The sequence below is a fragment of the Polyergus mexicanus genome, unplaced genomic scaffold (assembly GCF_030449975.1).
Source record: "Polyergus mexicanus isolate NDT 795.1 unplaced genomic scaffold, iyPolMexi1.0 SCAF_12, whole genome shotgun sequence".
Taxonomy (NCBI): Eukaryota; Metazoa; Arthropoda; class Insecta; order Hymenoptera; family Formicidae; genus Polyergus; species Polyergus mexicanus.
Genome location: NW_027223332.1, coordinates 6,167,928 through 6,191,629, shown reverse-complemented (window position 1 = coordinate 6,191,629; position 23,702 = coordinate 6,167,928). Strand labels below are relative to the sequence as shown.

At 34.8% G+C, this 23,702-nt stretch overlaps 1 protein-coding gene across 4 annotated transcripts in view; it reads left to right on the top strand.

Annotated features, from left to right (window-relative positions):
* LOC138938163 (protein O-mannosyl-transferase TMTC1) overlaps positions 1 to 22,245 on the top strand; it is a 122,814-nt gene extending 100,569 nt beyond the window's left edge. For 3 of the 4 annotated variants that reach the window (XM_070304954.1, XM_070304953.1, XM_070304955.1), the window contains exons 11-15: positions 8,004 to 8,144; positions 10,470 to 10,669; positions 10,859 to 10,994; positions 17,306 to 17,435; positions 18,622 to 22,245. In XM_070304954.1, the coding sequence (XP_070161055.1) occupies positions 8,004 to 8,144; positions 10,470 to 10,669; positions 10,859 to 10,994; positions 17,306 to 17,435; positions 18,622 to 18,807 (793 nt within the window). In that variant the 3' untranslated portion in view covers positions 18,808 to 22,245. Of the gene's footprint in view, positions 1 to 8,003; positions 8,145 to 10,469; positions 10,670 to 10,858; positions 10,995 to 17,305; positions 17,436 to 18,621 lie in introns of those variants that run through there. The other variant, XM_070304956.1, reaches the window with a different exon arrangement.
* Positions 22,246 to 23,702: the final 1,457 nt, after the last annotated feature.

Below are 23,702 nucleotides of genomic sequence, written 5' to 3'. Positions count from 1 at the left end.
GCATAGCATGACAGAGGATACAGAATATTATAAAAGAATAATAAGCGCAATACAATCTTATTACCACACGCACTTCTCTCTACTTCTCAACCATCGTAGGTTAACTTTTTTTTTTTCATCTCGTACGTACATAGCACGAGCAGGGTTGTAGCAAACTCGACAAAAGTGCATTAATTAGCCGCAGCTCGACTGCGCTCGAGATGAAGTGGTAACCAGTTGGCTTTTTCTGTTTCGTTCTCTTTTGCTCCCTCTCTCCCTCTTTTTCTCTCTCTATTTTCCATCATTCTGCACTTTTGTAATTTTTGTCTGTGCATTTTCTCCTCTACGTATATCTCACGAATTTCGTTATTCCACCTGGCATGAGAATCGCGCAACGAGGATCATCGCGTCGTTAAAAATAATCGTCTATCGAAAAAATAAACGAGTTCTCGTTTTAAAGTGCTGCAACGCATATTTTTGCGATGCGTCACGCAATTTATCATCGGGCAATCATCTGCAGCAAACTGATAAATCGAACTTCTGTTCTTTGTACATTTCGCCATTCTCGTGCAGCGCTACGTGTTGTAACATCACGCTCGCAAATTGTTTCATCGTAATATCGAATTATTTGTCTACGCGAATGCAATTAATTCGGTAAACATATCGTGAAATTGGTGACGCGGTGCGAAAAAAAAACTGAGATAAATGAGGAGGCAAGAGAGAACAGAGAAAATTGGTCGGCAGATGTAGTCGTTGCGATGCAAGAGCGGACAGCTGCAGTTGAATGAAAATTGCATTTCGGCTGTGCATTCACGCTCGTCCAGTTCGTTCACTTATAGATCTCATTTCCTACGCTGAGCTCTCTAACCATTCTGTCGCGCCTCTCTCTCTCTTTCTCCTTATTTTCCTTTTTCCATCATTTTCCGTTAGTGTCACCGCATCGCGTTCTGTGGATCGATCAGTTTTGGCTCTGAAAAATCGAATTTTTAGCTAACTGGCAATTTTCCCCGCTTGTTTTGTACGTCAAATCATTGCATCGTACACTATTTTAGTCGACGCATAACGGGATGCTGGGTCGTAGATTGGTAATGGATCGATTTTCCTCTCATTCAATGTTTTCCTCGTGTTCGCATTTTACAGTCGTATCGCCTAATTTGCGATTTCATAACATCTGTTCAAAAATAATAGTTCGAGCTCCTTATCCTATGTCTCATATTTCTACTATCTCGTTGCATTAAGTTTCGTTTATCGCCTACAACATTCCACTCTCGTTTTGATCCTCGCGCGACGAATTAGTTTTCGATCTGTCGTAGGAAATTTCCCCGAGGAGAGCCGCGGCGAAGTTTCTCTTCCCTCTGGAATATCACGCCGAGTAAGTAATTTAAAGTAGTCCGAGATTGACCTGGTCCGTGCACGAGTAATAATTGAGCGTCACCGGAAGAACATGGAGTTCTCTCGAGGTATTCGCTCCGAGACAGTGCCTCTCACACTCTCGTTTTTCCCTTCTCTTCCCTCTGTAGCGCTTATTGCATTCGTGGGAAGAATGGCGCAAGGTGTCCTGAGAATTGTGAGCAAAGAGTAAAGAGGAAGGCAGAATGGAATAAAAAAGGCGAACCGAGCATATTCGATGGAACGTCATAGAATCGAGGTAAGACGCGATTTTTCTGTTTGCTTTTAATTCGCCGGGAAAAGTAGACTGTATCGTAGAAACGCTATTCCTCCGCTCTTTTTTTTACTCGTATCCCTTCTCTCTTTCCAATACGTTAGGTCGCATTATTCCCTTATCGGTTCATCCATTCGCTCTCTTGATCGACAACCATGAAATGCAAGAGATATTCAGGATATTATTTCAGGATATTTTTACTTTTTTTCATTTTTTGTCAACGGCTATTTTCTTAGCACGTTTGAATATCTCGTGTGTATATATATATATATATATATATATATATATATATATATATATATATATATCATTTATCGCATTTCCTTTCGTATATTAAAAAAAAAATTACCCTTTAATTTTTTAATCTTTTAGAGAATCTGTCTTGCTATAATAATGATACAAATAAGAAATATAACATTTTACAGATGTAAATCAAAGCAAATAAATTATGCAAACGAACATTGACGTTTACAAAATTTGATCATACTGCGTAAAAATAAAATAGATTTGCTTAAACAAAGTATTATGGAAATTTGTCGCAATGTCTGCGTAAAAGAATATACGCGTTTTAAAAATTTCCGGTTGTAGTTGATGTCGTTATTTTACGCCGCGATATGCGCCATTTGCAGATGATGCATTGTTGCTGGACCATAGATACCGTGGACGAGATATATAAACCATCAGAATTTTACACGGACATTATACAGCCTTATATTTACGATAATGCATTATTTGATTGCAGTTTTACGACGCCGGGCTTTTACTATTATTCAACCTAGGGCATAAAACCACGCTTGGTGTGTGCAGGTTCTGTATCTCGCAGTAAATCAAGTACGAAGAAAATCCCTTGAATACGCTGATCCGCAATAAAAATTCTCGGGACAATCGCTAGTAGAAGAAAACGTTCGGAAACGAGTCGCGCGATCCTACAGCAGCTATTTGCCTGAATAATATCGATAGTCTAACAATAATTCACTACATATTGCTCTTCAAGTGCATTTTGCAAAAACTCATCCGTAATATAAAACCGTTGAATCACACAAATAGCTCTTTATGCTCGGTTTATCTTTTTATGCAAATGAGAAACTTGCATCGAATCGCTTTATATGGATCTTTTACTTTTTTATTTATCTTAGAAGTATAAATGAAAGATTAAGATTTTTTCAAAAAGTTTATTACGTATATACATTGCAAGTATACTTATTAATTCAAAGAATGAACTTTCTTGCACTCAGTGCAAAATTAATGAAACAAAACTCCCATAACTTAATTTAAGATGCAGTTGCCATGCGTACTATACAAGAAAGTTTGTATCGTTGTTTAGTAGTATTTGCTGTATTTTAAATATAGCGATTTTATAATAATATTCTATTATAAACTAAACTTTCTTGTGCATACTTGTAATGTTCAGCTTGCACAGTAATTATTTATAAGCTCGTTAAAATGTTTTTGAATATCATTACTTTATAATTTCAAATTATTTCTTATCATATATATTATGAATGTGTACAATTATCTTTCTCGCTTGAAACTTGATAGAATCTATCGGATCGATCGAAATGTATTGAACCAACATGAAACGTGCATGCGTACAATGAACACACGATGTATAGGGTGCTATAGAAAGGGAAGGTACAGTGGAAGCCGCACGGCCAATTTATCCACCAACATTTCCGACGTGCTACGAGCAATGCGAGCCTATAGCTTGCCCATTGATTCTTCGCGGTGCAATGAAGCAGTATGTATCGTCATTGTTTCATATTCACAATGAGATATATCAACATTGTCTTAATAAATCATATCAATTATTTAAATGTCTTTCACGAAAATAAAAAGAAAAGAAATAATTACCAGATACAGAACCTCATACTTATTGTTAAATAAAGACACATTTCCTTTTAAAAGATCATTAAAATTATTTTAAGTAAAATATAATATAAGATAATACGAGATAATATAATATAATCAGATATATGTTTGATAAAATAGTCTTTAACAAGCCATGATAATAAATTTTATTTTGAAAACAAAATTATATATTTTTATATATCTTTAATTTGTTTAACAGAATAACGAGAGATAAAAATAAATATTTTTATTTGTACTTTTATTTATGTATCAAAATTGACGATCGAGTCTGACATACATATACACATTTTTTGATTTAACTTCTTTATCTCTTTCTCTTTCAATCTTCAAAAGTTCAGTAACGTCGCTGTCTTAACTTTACGATACTTCGCCGCCATAAAACTGGTTTACTGAAAATTACGACGAGGAATCTTACAAGCACCTAGCTGTCTTAGATTAGCCACAGACAAGCTTTCTTTTACAGTAAATACCAACAGTGGATTGTAATGCAACGAGTTGAGTACGGTATTTGAATTTAAATTTAGTTTATGATCTCGATGTACGACATCGCCATTTCTCCCTTTGCTTTTGCTTTTGATTAAAAAAAAAAAAAAAAAAAAAACTCATTCTCTCTCTTCTTTCTTTTTCTTTTTCTCTCTATTATAAAATAACATTTTCAATTTGAAAGATCGTATGTTTTTTTTTTATTGAAACACATTTTTAAATTTATTATTGAGTGCTTATATTACATCCGGTTTCTATTATTTTTGCAATAACGTTAAAATTACACGCAGATTCTGCTTTTTACAATTTTTACAAAACAATAAATACGTTTACAACTTATGTTAAATTTAAGATAAAACTGTTAATATGCCTGTTTACGACAATAATTATATCTCACATGTTTGTCTCTTTTTCGATCATACAATGATTCAGAAAAAAATCTTTGATATGCTAGATTTATTAAATAATATTAATAATGTTGGAAAGAGACGCGGTGCAGTTTATATACTTAGAAATTTCAACTTTGGGGAAATGATGCTGCATGGGGATTGGCGAGGAAGGGATCTATCCGGGGAGCATAGTCTACTACACTTTATCTCCTTCTTATAAATGAAACAGGTTATTTATTATCCAATAAAGAGACACTCCTGGCACGCGCGGTACCCCGCGGGTACTTTACGGGAGTGGCAACCCCTGACGTGTAAATATCGGGGTTTCTCTGCGTCCCTCTCCGGAGACCACTGCACGACGTTCCATCTTTTACACGAGTTTTCGACAGCACATATTCTGCGCATCGCACGAAAGAATCTCGAGTTGGGAGGAAGAAAGGAAATCCTTTACAACCAGTATTCAAAAACACATAGATTAATTATCTCGACATTTGCTAAGCATTTATGCGCTATGCAAGCAGTATAACAGCAGTAATAGCAGAATATTCGAGTTATATATTTTTATATTAAAAATAAAAGAATTTATAAAAAGATACTTGAAATAAGGTCCCCTACAATTATTTTAATATGAAATTATTTTTAATTTTATAAAAAATAAGATTTTATGTTATGCTAATATATATATATATATATATATATGTATGTATGTGTGTGTGTGTGTGGTGTGTGTGTGTGTGTTTGTGGGTGTGTATTAATTCTGTTTATATCTATTTTTATTAGTAAGTTATTTTATATTTTGAGTTGTTTCTCTTTCTCTCTTAGATAAGACGTATAGTGACATAATTTTCTATTAAATTTTTATTGCTTTCAAACTTTACAGCCGTTGACCGTATCTTACGAACGGATTACTTGCTAGAAATACGTGCTTTTGTGTGCGTCGGCACAAGTAAAAAATTGTTGCGAGAGGCTAGGCCATTCGACAAAGTAACCTTCATTAAAACTTTATACAGCTTTATGGAGTCGACTAACACTAGAGGCTGTTTTGCATGCAGTAGTGAATATGTTGCGACCGTGCAACGAAAAGCGAGCCTATGTAGATTGCGAGATATGAAAATCCGAGATTATCAAACGCTTTTCCTGCCAAGCATGAAAGACGCGACGATTTAATCACGCGCACAACAAAAAGTAAAACGCTATGCGAAGTATCTTCTCATCGACTTTCTTCAAGCTGTGATTTTCAAGGCGCACTTCTGACAGCGTCCGCACACACGCGCGAAAACTTTTAACGAAGTTTGCGAAACAGCTGATTGATTTTCTCTTAACTCGATCTCGAGTTATCCTCGGAAACGTGCGACGCATTTCGAGCATCGCTTCGGAGATTGATCGGATATAGCATATAATGGCTTTTTATTCTCAAAGATAAATAAGTATGATAATAAATTGAAATATAATTGAAAAAGATATGCAGATAATGTAAATTATGTTTTTAAATGATTCGTGTCTTATTATCACATGGTATAATTTTTGCAAATAAATATATCTTCTTGTTATATATCTCAACTGTGATAAAAAAGTCATTGGTTCTAAGAAAAGTTGAGGCATTTTTACAAAATTTGAAATTTAAAAGAAGATCATTGAGTGTGAACAGTAATTATCTTTTAGGATAGAATAATGACTGCGGCAATCCACAAACGTGTGATTTGGGACTTCTCTTTGAAGAATATGCAGATTATCTTCTGGCGCAGGATAATTCTTTCTTCGTCGTGGATAGTTCGTTTTTCTCGTTTTTTTAATTGATTCTATTAATTCGCCTTTCAAATAAATTAGATTTCTCATACCAATACTTCTTCCGGCGGAATGTTTCGAATAAACGGCAACTTCTGACAATTCCTCACAAAAGATTTCTCGTTACGTTCGACAGGACAATGCTCTTCTCGAGTTCTGCCGACTTCTAGCAACTTTTGGATCCGTCGCGATTTTCTACCGAATTTTCCTAGAGGAAAGCACGCGAGCTCGCTCCTACTCGGATAGACTTCGTCATCCTTCACTGCCTTGTATTCTCAATCCCACGCACACTCTCAGTATTTTCACGGATTGTGACTTATCCTTGACGGAAGCAACGCATACTTTCCACGCAATCCTCTTTTCCGGAGGCAGGCAAGCCAAGATATAAGGCATGTCTGCATCCTAAGATGGCGAAAGAAATTCCAAAAAATTCGATAACTATCCATAATCAAGACTGTGATGAAAAATTTTTGTTTTATTTCGTGAGCGCCGGCATTGAATCTCAATGTAGAATTTCGTGAAATGGCAAAGTGACATTCTTTTTACGTAATTATCCATTAAAAATTTATCTTATATTTTTCTATTTTAAACTTGTATTTTATATTTATTCCGTTGAAAACTATATCGCCATTATACCCAGATGCACGTATGGAAATAAACACTTTTGTTAGAAAAAATATATACACATGTATAAAACGTTAACCATCGAAGTCTTTTTTTCATCATATTGAAATAGCTACATTCGATTTCCTCTTGGACCTTTATCCGCTTTTCTCATTCCGCTGTGTAACTCTTATACGAATCCTATCTCCGTATTTTTCTTCGCCCTTGACGGTTTCTTATTGAGCTCTTGGAAACAACCCCTGTCAGGTTCTTATACCGTTACAAAATAACCAAGCTTAGATTTTGCTGGTGAATATTTTTCTCTTTTAATATTTTTTGATATAGTCACATGTGTGTCGACATTGAGCCCATTTCTAGTTTCATCTCTCCGATTTGGTTAGATTTTTATGTGACGCCTGTTCAAATGTTTAAATATTCTGTAATACCATTTGGTTGTGGCTTATATACATAAGGTATTTCAGAATTCCAAGATTATATATTTTAATGATATAGATATTGAAAATCAATTTAAGAGCAAGTAATGTATTTAAATGCATTTGTGCCTCTCTAGAAAAAATGCTTTATTTTTTGCAATTTTAAATGAGAGTAAAAGTTGATTAGTACACTGCGTAATAATTGAATGAAATATCTACCGAATAAAAGTTGTGTCTGTGCGCTAAACGAGAATGTGACGATTGCTTATCTATTGGTATCTCCAACAAACGTTTTGAAAATGCGTTCGGTCGTGATTCGTAGGAAACACTATTCTCCTAGAATGACGAAAGCCATCACAGGCTAATGGATTCGGCCCGGGATAATTTCGATCCATTATCTCGCTTGTAGAGCGAGAACCGCCCCGTTGGCGCGGTTCAATCCATCCTTTTGTTTCTTTTTGCCTGTCCTGTGTTGAACTCACTCTTCGCTTTTCCCATTCTTTTCCTTTATCCAATTGTCCTCGATCTTTGATTCATTTAAGTAATTTCACATAATTCTATATGATTATCGCGTGCAAAATTTTTAATAATATCAATAAATTTGAAATTATACAATTATTATCGTTATACATACGACGTTATAAAAGATAATGAAGGACGTAATTGTCAGATTTTTATGGAAATAAGATTGATGTTAAGAAATATCGATAATTATATTTTTTCGTGACACATAAAATTTAATTCAAATTATAGCCATAAAATGAATGTATTAACAAGATAATATTATCTGTGTTTCAGGCTTTGGCCAGGTTACGCCAGTGCGCATAATAATCTTGGAACTCTCACAATAGATGATCAAGCGGAGTATCATTTTCTAGCAGCTATTAATGCTCAACCTGGGCACGTAAATGCTCATTATAATCTTGGACGATTGTACAGGTTAGTGAATAAATATCTTCTTCCAGAGAAAGAGTACATTATAGCGCTGTATAAAGATTATCAATTATTAATATATTAATATATTAATTAATTATTAATATATTAATAATTGATAATCAATTATTTCATCGATATGACGCATTCAATCGCATTACATCAATTACTTATTAGAAACTGTTGATCGTTTCCATGTAATAAAAATCCCATCTTCCAGTTCACCATTTTATCAATGGGTCATCGACCTAGAGCGAGCAGCATTTCCAACAGTAAATTTAGCTTGAGCTGTAATTCCGGTAGCATGGTTAAAATTAAAGTTTAATTAACGCCTTCCTACTTGATAAATTAAAGTTTAATTAAGGGTAGAAGTGGGATACACGCAGTCGACCGTTACGTAAATGTAACAATTTTTCGCTCATTGTGCGTAAATCCTGAAAAACAAGCAATATTTCATTTAATTCTCTTTCTCTTTTTTTCCCAAAGGTTTTCATTTGAAACTTATACATATTCGATGACATATTTTTTATTAAAAATGTCTATGTAACATCGCCAAATTATACTTTTTCTTTATAATTCTTAATTTAATAATCAATTTTAATTGCTAAATATTTAACGCAATAGCATTTTGCGCCAATTTATATAAATATAATTATAATAGTATATAATATCAATATGATATTTGCATGATATTATTATTACACAAGTACATTTGAAATAACGACGCATTTTAGCTGAGCCTATTTTTAATATAATTTAACGTATAATGCAACGCATAGCGTATTTACTATATAATTGATTTTACGTGATGCACATTAGCGCTTGCGCATTAAATAAATTACGCAATGGCTCAAATACGCGGCGGAAAGTGATGTTAATGTATATTGCGTGTTACGCATGAAAAATATACCGTGCCCATATGACATGCACTACAATAAGGTCATTGTCCCTTTAAAATAGAATGACCGCATTTATGGATAGTTTATACGATGCATATCTTTGTTTTTATTTTTATTATAATCACACAGATGCGCGTTATTATCAGAAATGCTATCGCGTTATAAGAAAATATAGTAAAAATTATGATTTTACAACATGTGGAGTTCATTTATTAATACTTATTGATTCTACTTTTCAAATATCATTAATATCGTGCCACATAACGTCTGTTATTATTTATATATAATAATGGATTTAAGTCATTTTATACTCGCTATTTAACGTATATCATTTAAAAGGAATGAAAAATAAAGATTTAAGTTTTAAAATATATTAAATTATATGATACATCTCTCTCTCGGAATTCAAAGATGAATCGGGATGTAAAAATTAAAGACAAATAATGTAAGATATAATATAACAAAATAAAAAAATAACTTTGCAAAAGAAAACGTATCTCTCTAAATTTTAAGTTGGATCTAGAATATACCCTGTCCGCTGATGTGTATCTATATAAATTCTCTTTTATCTGTTAGTATTTCCCCTTTCGATCACACGAAAATGTCGATAGAGCGATATTAGTAAAAAGCATCGCTCCAGTTGCAGGCGTAAATAGTAAAAACGGCATTGTCGATCGGCATTATTGGCGTCGCCATTCTCTGACAATTACCGGGTCTTTTGTCGGGCGCAAAGTCGATTACATGAAAGCGCACGACTATAATTCAACCGGACGCGTTCGCGAAATTGCCGTTCAATTTGTACGGGAATGCCAAATTTACTCGCGGTAACTTGTCCGTCGCTCTTTTTAACGCCGGACCTTTTTACCAGCCTATCAACCTACTTCGTAACGTGTAGCATTTTCATCGCATTTATTCGCACAGTAGAGTAAGCTAAACAAGAAATATATTATCGTTTTACCACGATATTGTTTTAGCGAGATGCATAAGCAATGAGACGCGCGGTCGGTATTGAATGATTAAATAATATTGTTTGAACGCGTCATGCATTAAATTTGCAATTGACGCTAATTAGAATCGAATTGCTCGTTATTGATGAAAAATAATAAATGATAATAATACGTTATACTCATTAAATATACCATATTTTATTGAAGTCTTCTTTCTTTGTACGCATATATGATTACTGTGGTCTTTATTTATATAAAATATATTAGAAGTTTTGCAGCGTCTGATATAACGTTGTTTACCTGGTGTTTTGTAAATAACGATTATAATTTTTATTAATTAATTATAAAAAAGTTAAATTGATTAATATGTGACAATTATGTCATATATTATATATACTGAAATTTATCTATATTGATCGTCTTACATAGTAATGCTTAGTTTACGTAAGACATTCATAGTTACAATATTAAAATCTTGCTTTCAGAAGAACAAATCGAACTGAACAGTGCATCGAGATGCTGAGGCGATGCGTGTCACTGGATCCGGCGTATGCGCCGGCATTTAGAGTTTTAGCGAGGATCGCCACCGGTCCTGCAACAGGCGAACTCCTGAGGCATGTAATTCATCTTCAGCCACGAAACCCGGACGCTCTTACTGAGTATGCTTACTGGTTGTACAAGAACGGTGAGTTTTATTAAAGGAAATAAGCTTAAAGCAGCAAATGGCAAACTTTCAAATTCCCGATAGAGGAGAAGCGATGCTTGTTACCGAAGATAGAATAATCTCGCCGGAGTCGTCCGCTACGAAAAGCGGCACGCATATGATCGAAACTTTATATTTACATACGCGGGAAACTTGCTTCGTCTCTTTTAGGTAAATGGCTGCCCTCGCTCAAGTACTATTTCAAAGCCATGGAGATTTTCCCGTCGCATAAACCGTCGCTCATCGGTACACTCAGGATTCTGAGGTCGCGAGGTCAGTGGTCCAGGGTACACCAGCTCATCATCAGGTGAGCATTTGCGAGCTACGTGCGTGAATGCATTTCCGGACATATCTAGTCACTATTGCAGCAGCAGTAGCAGCTTCCAAAAGGATTAAAGAGCATATTTCATAAAGTTACCGTGAGAGTAGCATCATATGTTGCATTTTCCACGCGCATTTAATCGCTCGCGCGAAAACATTAGCATAAGCGGAAGCGTTACACACCAAGTGTATTCCATAGAATTATATTTAAGATAATATCAAATTTACATTCTCTCCCGGAGAGAGAACGGTTTCGAGCGCGCAATGTAATGTTCAAATTCGTAATTTTCTCGATACAAGCGCGATACTGTGTGTACAAACACGGTCTCGCCCGTGCGTGTTGCAAATTCCGTGCACGCGGCCAAGCGTGGTATCATCGCGCGGAAATCCTTTCAATTTCAGATAGGTTTTGCAGCGCTGCGTGGGTTGAGCGGCGGGCTTATTCGCGGGGTAAGTACTCGGTACGTTAGCGCACACGTCGATTCGCAATCAGCGAATTCAATTTTTCTCCTTCCGACGAACTCTCCGGACTCGATCTTCGTTTCGCGCGAGTTGATTAAAAATTCCACGCAATTTTCGTATTTTATGCGAAATATATATCGAAGAATAAGCTTACAAAAAAAAAAAAAAAAAAAAAAAATGTAAAAAAAAAACAGATTCAGCGCTGTCTATGCGAGACGATGCGATCGTTTTGTCTGAGTGTCGAGAATCCGGCCGTTTATGTACGTGCCATGTGTCTACGTACACACGTAGATTATACGATAACGGGCGCGCGCAAGTGGTGGATCCTCGTGTTTTCGCTGCGACCGCCATCGCGCCACCCCTCCGTCACCTATTTTTTCACCCTCGCACTGTAATCCTCCCGCGCCCCGCTTATGTGTTTGTGTAGGCAAATAGCGTCTATAAAACACGCACAGTAAATTTGCCTGCGACGATTCGCGCTGTTTTTGTAGTCGGCTCTCTCTTTCTCTCTCGATTTCTCTTTCTCTCTCTCTCTCCTTCTCTCTCTTTCCACCTCAACTGGTTGCTAGCAACCAAGAGCCGCAGACCAACGGCGTAGTAGCGTTGTCCGAGTGTATACGAGTTTTGTAGGGTCAGGGGGAGATGTGGCTTGGGGGATGTAGGAGCAACGGGGCGAAAGAGGGGTTAAATTTTGGAGAAACAACGTTCGGGGAGGCGCCGGTGGATAGGCAGTCGAGCAGCAAATTTCTCTCGCTCTTTCTCTCTCTCTCTCTCTCTCTCTCTATGTCTGTTGCTACCACACGTGAAGTTTCAATATGCATCGTTTGACAGATGTGGCGCATCGCCCGGATTTTAAATGCAAATATAAATTCCGCAATCCGTAACGACTTGGTGGAACGTATAGTTATGTATAGTGACCAAAGGAAAACGGAAAAACTGTCTAAACTGCCACTTTATACAAAATGAAAGTAGATATACAACAATATTAATGATTGTTACTACGTCTACATGTAGACTTGTAAATGCTAAATAATGCATACACAAATAACGTTTAATATTATTTTCCAATTGAATTAATTTGGCGTTGATGAGATAGCTACCTTAATAGGGGTTTCCAAAAATGATAGGACAAACATTGCATTTATATTTTTATGTATCTCTATGTTATTTATCACATTAAAAAATTGTTTCATTCAACGTGCATCTTATGCGGATGTGTGTGTTTAACTTATTTATTGTTTGCGAAAAATATAAATTGTTTGCTCTGGAACAAATGCGGAATTTATATTTGTTACTCGACATGTATCGAATCGGGGTGGTACCTATTACGTATAAAATCATATTATTCAGCGTATTCTTGTTCGCCAATAAACGTGCAAGACAAAGTTTGAAAGGTGTTGGTTCAATCCGACGTCCGCAAACAGGCAATAGCGACCTTGTTTGATTATATTATTTTATATTGTGACATTGTTAATGTGACGGAGAATATTCCGAGCACTTTCTATAGCAGGAGGGGGGAGGGGGGGGGGGTTGCTTCACGTTTCATTTATTTAAAATCAAGCCGAAGCGGACACCCGCCATTTCCACTTTCCACTTGGTTGGCGATGGTCGGATTAATTTCTCATAAATCGCTCGCGGTTTTCGTTGATTGGGTCACGGTTTCATTTGTGCCTCGCTCCGGGACACGCCGTTTCAGATCTAAAGTAATTAAGTGTCGCGATCGGCATGTAGCTCGATATCGGATATCTCGACCACGTCCGTTTTTATAGACGTACAATATGATATTGACACTGTCGAGGAAACTATCGACTGGACATATGACATATTACGATACCATTTCAGGAAAGTTGTTCTCTCTGAGAACTAGCTTAAGAAACAATAGAAGCATTATATCTTTTATCGAATACTTTACGTAAGAGAATATATTTTTGAACGTTTCTTTATAATGCATTCAAACAGAGGCAGATCACAAGCATATGGATCAGAATTATTATTTGTGAAGTATTGTTTTATTTGCATTATTTGCGACTAATTAAAATTGTATTTGATGAATAATTAAATTGAGTCGTTGTATAATAAAACAGAAAATCCCTTTCTAAAAAAAGCATGAAACCTCGAACTCGAATATATCGAAGCGTTGAGGCCTCTTTTCCGTGATGCCGATTGGCTGTCTCGCTTGTGCGCTGCAACTTGCTTCATTCGTGTTATTTGCAACTGTCAAATTATGCAAATTCTGATAGTTTGACAATTTGTGAAAGAAAAAGTTAAGAAAGAAAAGTTAAAAAAATTGGAAAATGTCCATAAATAAAAGCGCGCGCGTAGCGCATGCCTGTGTTGTTCTACAATAGTGTAATAAAAAAGACAGATATAACATATATGATTTATAACAGCAATAAAAGATTTAAAGAAATTTTTTTTAGAATGAAATTATATTTAGCATACATATATATTGTATATAATATATATATATGCTACACTAATTGTAAGCTCGATTAATCATCGAGATATATCTTAGTTTCTTGCGGAGAAGTATTCGTATCTAGAATGAACATTATAAAAAAATGGGAAATAAACTTGTGTGTGTCGGTTTTTACGCTTGTTTTCTTTCTGATATTATATCTTCATATTATCTATTTTTACGAAATATTTTGAGACAAAAGATACACATTAAAATACAAAAAGAATAAAAGTATATTTAATTATTCTTACGTTTAATAAATCTATAACGCGCGTTAAGCATCGCGTTACTCGTTAATTAAATGAACATTTTATTTATATGTAAAAATTATTTTGGTTGGAGTAATGAGATTGATTCATAAATAAATATGCATTAATGAATATTATAAACATCATGTTATTTTATAATTATTTGTTTTAAATGCAATCAATATCTTTTCATAGTCGAATTAATTGCGGTGAACTTAATTAAAATTGTATTTGTTATTTAATAGAGAGGAATAACACCGGAAACATCACCGATTATCATTATGTTTTAGAAGCATATCGCGTTTTCTCTACACTAAAATCGTTTAATCATTGCATATGAAATTGTTTGCTATAAATGTTTTCTGTCCAATGAATTTTCATTTCATTTAAAGAATCATACAAATGTGTCCAATTTCCAAAACATTGGCTAAATTATTGCAAAATGTAGAATCATACGCAACGAGCGTCGAAAGTATAGTTTGAATGAAAATAAATTTGAAATATGGTCTCGTTTTATCTCGTTTAAATTTGCATATATGTCTATTATTAAATCATACCAATTTCAATCATTTTAAAATTGAGCGTAATATACTAATTGAAATAAATATTCGCACATTAATCAGCGTTGAAAAATTGCAAAACTTTTAACATATATATATATATATACATCGAGAGACATCGCATAACTGTACAATTCCCGTTAGAATCAAACAAATACGTCGTACTACACGAGCGAATCAACCGTCTAGAAAATAATATCTAGAATAAAGATCAACGTGAAAGTCGATCGAACGGCTGGCGCGGTGAAAATGCGTCAAACTCTCATACCCTCTCACTCGCACTTTTTCCCCTATCGGACATATAAATTCAGAGAAAAGCCACTCTACGGGGGATAATGCCACGGATGCGATAACGTCGTCGCCGTTGCGTTGCATTAAGCGCTCGACGAGCTGATAAATCGAGAATTTATCGATGCTACCTGCGCTCCTGTAGATTTCATCAATGAAATGGAACGCGCGCGTTTGAGTAAATATTTTTTTTTCTCTGGAATTTAACACACACTCACGATAAGGGTAGAATGAAAGTGACGGTCTGCACCGGTGATCGCGAATTGCCATGATACATCGTCGCGATCTGCAGTAAACGACCTGGTAACGGCGATCTCGCAACAACCTGCAACAACAGTCCGAATCGTATTGGAATACGGGAAAGAAATTCACATGTGCCGCAATAATTTTGAATCAAACTTTGCCGCTATCGTTTCCACTCACGAGGCAGGATGCGATATTACACTGGCGTTTTGACTTGCTCGCCATCGCTCCCGACACGGCCCGACACGGTCTCTATCTTCCGTTATAAATAGCTATTTTATAATTCATGGAACGTCGTGTTTCATCCGGTCTATCGGCAAACCACCAAACGGCCGATATGACCTGTAATAGTCGCGCGTTACCACTTCGTTACAACCACAATTGTGAGCTAGAGTTTATTTCACGCGAATGTCCGCTCGAAGTACCAAGGTTTTAACAATGCTCACCGCAAAACTTTAATCTTTAAATCCTTTGGTGAAATTATAAGCGGCATGTGTATGGCGATATATAGACGTCGACGCGAAAGCATCATCTCCATTTTTGCTCGTAACAATGGTGGGAGAAATATACAAGATACACATTTCCATATTTGTAACATCGAAATTGAATTTATTAAAATTCAATCATCAAAAATTGAATTTATTAAAATTTTATATCCGATTTTAATCTTTTAACATCGATACCGCTTCTTGATTCTTTTACTAGTCGATGTGAAACCTTTTTCTCTAGCATTTCTATTTTAATATTATTTAGAATGTGCGTTTTAGAGAGTCGTATTGCTGCAATTGCTACTGTCTCCCGATAATACGTATATACGATCGATCGCGAACGATTTCAGATTGACCCGATGCACTCGAACACACGTGAGATTGCTAAGTCACGTCGCGATTACAGTCAAGCCAGCCAGCCACGTCAACGCTGTCGTTGGCGCCGATCGATATCGGCATTGATACAGGATGAAGGATAAAGCTATTCGATATACATAGGCATGCGCTCGATTAATCAGTACGAAAACGCTGGTATTGTCAATGCCTCGAATCTGCTCTAACTACGTCCGCGTAAATGTTACGGCCTCGATAACAATCAAGATTATTCTGGCAACTGAATGTACAGCCGGGACAATGCTGCGTTCACTTTGACACCACAAGATTCATTCGCTTACGATCAAGAATGAAGCTATCGGATTATAATTATGATGTGATATTGATGTATAAAATTAAAGCCCATATTTTCCTACATTATATGAGCGATAATTTGTGAAATTTATAACATAATAGGTCTTTTTATCCAAAAATTATACAAACCGCATCGATATCGCATCGACTTTCTCTACATGGACACACAATTGCGATTCGAACGTAATAAGCTACGATATGATCAATTGATACACGAATTATTCTTTCAGCGTGCGATTATAATCAAGGGTAAACGAATAGTAGTGTGACACAAAAATACGATGTTACATAAATGTTTTATACAGAGAATACTGAATGAGATATCATAGTCGCAAATTTACGAATCAAATATGTGCGCGGATATGTACAATATATAAGGTCGCGTATCTTTGTGTTACTCTCGTCTATCGCAACTTCCCGTATCCCCCTTTTTTACGGCTCGTAAATACGATACTCAAGCAAGGATAGGGAGATCAGGGATGAATTTAGCGCGCAAGTGACGCGTAAAAAAAGGTACATTACAAATTTATTTTCTGGAAGTTACAAGCGGATGTTGAATAATGGCATTTCATCGGTGCAGAAGCGGATGTTGAAAATATTTCAAAATATCCACAATTGTTGAATAAATGTTGGAGGGAGACTCGAATTCGAAGTCTTTATATTCTCCTTTCAACAATTATTAATCTTTTTGTAATTTATACGAGAGGTAGATTTCTAAAAAAACTGCATATACTTTTGCCCATTATAATAAGAGTATACCAAACTTGATATATATTTTGAAACCTAATTCTACACATACGATAAAAACAAACGGATATAAGTAACATAAACAATGCGAAATTTTATTCCCCTCTCTGTTTCAGATGGCATTTAATGTTACGAGCGAAACGAGGAGGCTTCATCTATCGCGGAGATTTATATATTCGTGCGTGGGAGCTACAAAGCGAGTCTCGTCAAAGGGCTCATCAACATCAACGGAATCTCTGTATATCGGTTAGTAATTTTGGCATCGCATGGTATTATGTGTACAAAAGCAAACTTCCGTGTAAATTTAGTATTTCTCTCATTACCATCTGCTACCTTTTTGCAATTCTTCAATCGCGTCCAGTTTCGCCATAATTCTAATTAAATAGATATAGTTTCGTTTAATATTTTTTCCCTCTGTTTCTCATTTTTTATTTTGATCTCGTTTCTACGGCAATTTAATTGGCTTGGGCACGACTTGTTCCACTCATTAAAAATTTCAGCCGTAAAAATTTGCGCATTTAAGCACACATTATCCTTTAACAATTTTGTCCGGACTAAATCGCTTTTATAATTATCACGTGCCTATAATAATTGTGAAAGTACTCTTTCACAATTATTATCGCATTTATAAAACAATTCCAAGAATAATCGGATATCTTTCTGAAGTCACGCAATCAAAGAATGCGATCTCTACATTTTTATTTAAAAATTAATATATACGCAAAAGAATACATCTAGACATACATATATTTTAAATTGTGATTATATATAATTATAAGCCATCATGACGTGAGAGATTTGAAATCATTAATTTCTATATATGATAGTTTGACAAATTATATTTAAACGTAAAATGTGTTCAAATATTGTAAAATATTTTTGTTCTCCGTTATTTCTCTTACTTTATACATTGAATGAATTCGTGTAGAAAGCAGAATTAAAAGCATTGTCATAGATACCTGTATATTACGTATATACGTGCAAAAGTAGCGTCAGCTGGAAACATGACATGCACAGTAAGTAAAGTTTGCTAAAGTTTCATAATTCTAAAACTGTATTTAGTTCAACTAGAAACTTGTGCGTTCAAACTGTTATTTTATACTACGCCATTAATACTCTCATCGCTATTCAAAAGCGATAGCACTGATTAACTATTGCATTTTATTATTACCATTTACTATTCAACTCTCTTTCTCTCTTAAATATGTATCCCTACAATAACCGTGTCATATTACAGTGAATATTAATTTAGTATGTATATAATAATGCTTTGTTCTCTCTCTCAAAGCAATTTACATTTATCCTAACTCTAGAATATGTCGTACACAATCAGATGCAGAAATTATCATCCATACGCATACATCGACAATCAGCAAATCACGGAGAGGTCGCAAATTCCGCTCGAGCATATATAGGTAATTGTCTGTTGTAGGAGAATGGATGTTCGAGACCGCGCGTAGCCAGTGTGTCGGTGCAGCTCGAACAAGACAGCAACAAGTCGGAACAGCTGCAACGAACGCCACGTTGCAACGTGCGCACTTGCAGACAGCCAAGAAAAGGGAAGGCGAGGGTGACCGCGCCAACCGTGCTCGTACAGAATTTCCTGGAGACACTTTAGTCCACGCCAATCGAAAAAACGGCTCTGTCTCCTGTTCGTTCACCAGATGAGAATCGGCCGTGGAAGATGAAGAGAGGAGTGCAGTTCTAACCATAGCAGACTCCGTGATGATCGTCAGCGACGAAGAGAGTCCTATTATAGCGGAATGCCTGAATATTTTTTGTATGCCGTGTCTGTGTGTTATCTGGGACCGCAAGCTCGACCTGTCGCAGATCATTCATGATATCGAAACGGAGGAAGGTATGCATGTATCATTGTTATCGTTTATATATGTATCCCGGCGTTCTTCGTGACATCCTAGTTATACTGTCGATCGGACAGGGATGGTCACGATCTCTTTAAAAATAATGTCGCTGACGGGAATAAAAAGAGAAACAGAAAAACACAAATGCCTGCCCTGTAGATAATTTTGCGGCTTTGAACGTAAACAAAACATTTTAAAATTGAACAATCGTTCAGGCCAGGACAAATGACAATGTATGCAATGATGAGAATTGAATGCTAGCATTAAACTCCTTGAAAATTATTTTGCCACTTTTAAATTTATCATAAGGATACTTAACGAGAGAGGACCAAGGGAGATTCGAGCGAATAACTGTGTGCGACATACTATGCGAAGTTTCTCGCGTGTGGATTAAACGCATAATCAAGATATATGATATAAATCATGTGCGTCCAGCATGTGTCTGTCTATACTTTCGAAACGGGTTAATTGTAATTGGTAATATAGTTACATATAGTATGACATTTCTATAAATATTTGCTGTATCTCGTGTGTGCTTTCAACGTTTTCATGATGTCTGTTTCGATGAAGCGATAAAACTGTCATGTTATACATATATACCTGAGAAATACTTTTATTAAACAGTATCGGAGAAAAAAATTGAAAATTATATTTGTAAAAAAATATTTTGACGAAAGAATTTTGCTAAGTAATTTAGCAAAACTATATAATCGTCAGGAGAGAAAAATATTTAATATGTAAACTAATATTATCATGTCTTAAAGATATATAAATAATTCCCTTGTCACAAGGGGAGTTCATTATCAGGAGTCTGCTTGAGAACATAATGAGCTTGAGTACATATAATTTTTATTAGCAATATACACGATAAAAATTGAACATTCATTGAGATATACATTATATTTTTTCTGCCGCTTATGTCAACGATGGAAACTGTACGCAAAAAAAAGAAAAAAAAAACGAAAACGAGAAATTGTAACGCCAAATTTTATTTTACTGTCATGACAATGACAGTGTGTAGCACAATACTCTAGATGAATATATATATATATATATATATACTTTTAAGAATCTTTCTCGGATCATTCTTTGTGTGCCTCTCTCGTAGAAACGCAATTTTACGCACGTAAATACACAGTGCCAATACTAGGGTAATGAATATACCACTAATCTGCGACGTTTGGTATGGCTTTTGTATATGGAAAAAAAAAAAACAGAGAAACAATTTTTTTTTCAAAGAGATATACATTCTTCGATGAGCTTGGTATGGCAACGTTATGTTGCGAGTACATCGTAAAGAAGACAATGAGTAAAGCCTCTTTCAAAATTTAATAATTTATTATAAAAGCAATTAATTACAATATAAAAACTTATATATGTATGTAACCAGCTTTTAATTACTGCACTATAGAATATTTTGATGTTTAAAGTTAAATGAATTTAGAGTTAAATGATTAATATCAAAATTATATATAACTCCACAATAACTAATATGAAACTGTCTGGAGGTTAATAAAAATAAAATATTGCTGGTAACTATTTTCGGCAGTTTGCAGAATCGATAGATTTTTTGCAATTAATAATTTATTACATAACTAGCAAAATAAATAAAATTTAATTTATTTCCCATTAACGAAATATGATAAATTTTTGTTATATGTACGTCGCTTTACGAGTACTTGCAAAACTTTGCCAAAAATTATGAAGACCAATGTACATACTTGTATACAGAAAAAAAATATGTTACATCGAAAATTTTGGCGATGTTGCTTATTAAACTTCTCTACTATAAATTATTGTCATGTGTAATATTATTATAACAAACTCGAATAAATACATTTTGGCCATCTGGTTACAACGGCCTATGGTACTTTGCAGAACACTGCGGATAGTGGGAAAAATGCAACGAAACGTGGAGATGAGAATGAAACATGAGATCTAAACTATAATGGTGTATGGAAATGGCAATGCATATGTATGAACTTATATTTTCAGTTATTATACCGTTCTTTCCACGGTTCTTGTTTGATATCCGCAGAGAGCAGGGATATTTTTATTTGAATATTTCTTTTTAATGTTGTTAATGTTGAATAAAATATCTACAAAAATTTTTTGCTTTAATTAAAGCAGAAAGTTAGAACATTTCTCTCTCAATCATACTTAATGTTTTTAAAATTATATTTTATAAAGAAAGTTAAATATATATTTAAATTTTGGTATATTATATTTTATACTGTTTATAATGTTTGATTAATTGAAGAAGAATTTAATCAAAAAAGTTAATGTAATAAAATTATACGTTAATCGGCCAGCGTCAGAATTGCATAAATTTTGCACAATATATCATATTATCGTTACAATCAGGAGATGAGAAATCTCAAGCTTTCCCGTAACAACCGTACGGATGAAGCTAAAATAGAGGATCATAGGAGAGTTGCTCATTAGCTAAGGTAAGAAACAAAATACTTGCAAGTTAATACGTTTAATATGATAAATGGAAGTGAGCCGAGTATTCTATTTTTCGTACACTTAAGCCTTAGGCATTTTCCCAATTTTAAAGAAAATAAGCATTTAGCACCACGTATATTTCATTATAAAAATTCCTTGAGATAGTATAGCTGCATAAATAAAATTATATTATAATCATGACAAATACAAATTTATATTAGTGAAAACAATTTTGTGATATTTCGTAATGGTCGAACGTCGAAAAGGTGGAACTTACATACATACATTTAATTATTTAAAAATAATTCTTAATTCATATAGCATATAGGAATTGAGCCCCGTACCATTCATATAAGTAAACGTCAGCAAATAGATTCAATTGCAACATCTTTCATTTTTACCACATGTGTATATATAACAGTCTTCTTATTAGGACGTTTGGCCGATCGACAAATCCAGTTTCTGATTAGTATTATCATCATGCGAACGAAATTAACGGGTAGAATGTCAACAAGAGCTTAGCGTTATCCGTTCGATAGCAGACGACGACAAAAGCTCTCTTTAAAAAGAATACAAAATTGAAAAATTCGCGATATTGATATGCAAATTCGGTACCAGAAATTGTACGCGGGCCGTGTATAATTAGCCGCAATTTGATTAGTCTTTAGGTTACAACTCGATAGACTAGTTTGTATATCTAATTACGATATGTTATTACTCATATTCATTGTGAATACAACAATTATAAATTATCATAATAAAGTGTATGTTTATACATATACCTATATATGTTTGATTTACATGCTGGCATCCGCCCATCGCTAATATTAGCGTTTCCAGAGTACCTACATACTATAATCAATTATCCAGTTTTCTCCGGTTTAATTATGGTCGTCCGGCCAAAATTGCGGTTTCATTGACCAAGCTACAGTAAATTTACAGATCTCCCTTCCTTTCACAAGTTTGGCAAGAATAGGTCGACAAACTTTAGCTAGGAAAAGCTAATATAATTATAATTTTCATTAAGTGCGTAACGTGTTTGTTATAGCAAACGTGATAATAGATCGCAATAGTTATGAGTATATACTTACTAAAATCATTCATCTAGTATCGTTTATCGCGATTATTTTTAATGATTTGTAAATAAAACTGTGCTTTTATTTTTAGACCATACAAATATTCTTATTTGAGTAAATTACTTAAATCAATTATATCGCGCGCGGGCGTTTTTATTTTAATGAATTTCAAGTACCGTTTAAATAGATTTTTATCTTATTACAAAATCTGAGCGTGCATATAAGACATTTTTATAATAAAATAATAACCTTTGTGCCGGGCGACAGAAATAGTTTTACGCGACTCATTTCATGATGAACGAATATACGTGCGCATTTGGTCGGTACATACATATCTGAGCAAATCTACTATGCGCAGATGATTTTGAAGAGTCTCTGGCATTATGTTTAGTTCACAATGAGCGCGTACTTACACTCTCACCCCATAGTCGGCAATGCCTGGAAATAATGGAGCCCGCCGCAATGCAGAATTTCGGTGCCTGGTAAGTATCGTATAATTTTAACGGTAATTGCTAGCGGTTTAAACGTTCCGCACTTGAAATAGCCCTTATTCCGCTATTGCTGTGGGATGTCGACATAAAGGATGAATAAAGATTGACATTTCGAATTTTATATTATTTTGTCACAAATATTTTTATCTGCTATGTGTTTCGTCATCTATTTAAAAAAGCGCTATTTACTATATAGTAGCATCTCTAAAGTTAAGATAATTTTCTCACGTCGAGAAACTTTCTATGCACGATCTCGGATAATATTTTGTAAAAGGAATTGTATGATTATGCTGAGCGCATTTTAGTCACGTAGAGCTAATAAATCGGAATCTTTGAATCCGCGTAAATTTCTTCTTTTGTTATAACGTTCTTCCGTGACATTAGAAACGTACCGATTCTATAGACCTATGGGCAATGACAATTATTTATTTATTTTTTTTTACTTTACGTTCAATTGATTCGTATATAGCTCCACAACTCATGCCCTTATAGTAAGATATGCGAAAGCATCCATAAATGCATTGTGCACCGAGCCGAGAGTTTGATTTACATTGCGCGAAAGTCGGCTATCACGTTTTCGATAGGCGGATTTGCCGATAATGGCAGACGGATCTGCATGATCCGGGAGCCACGTGG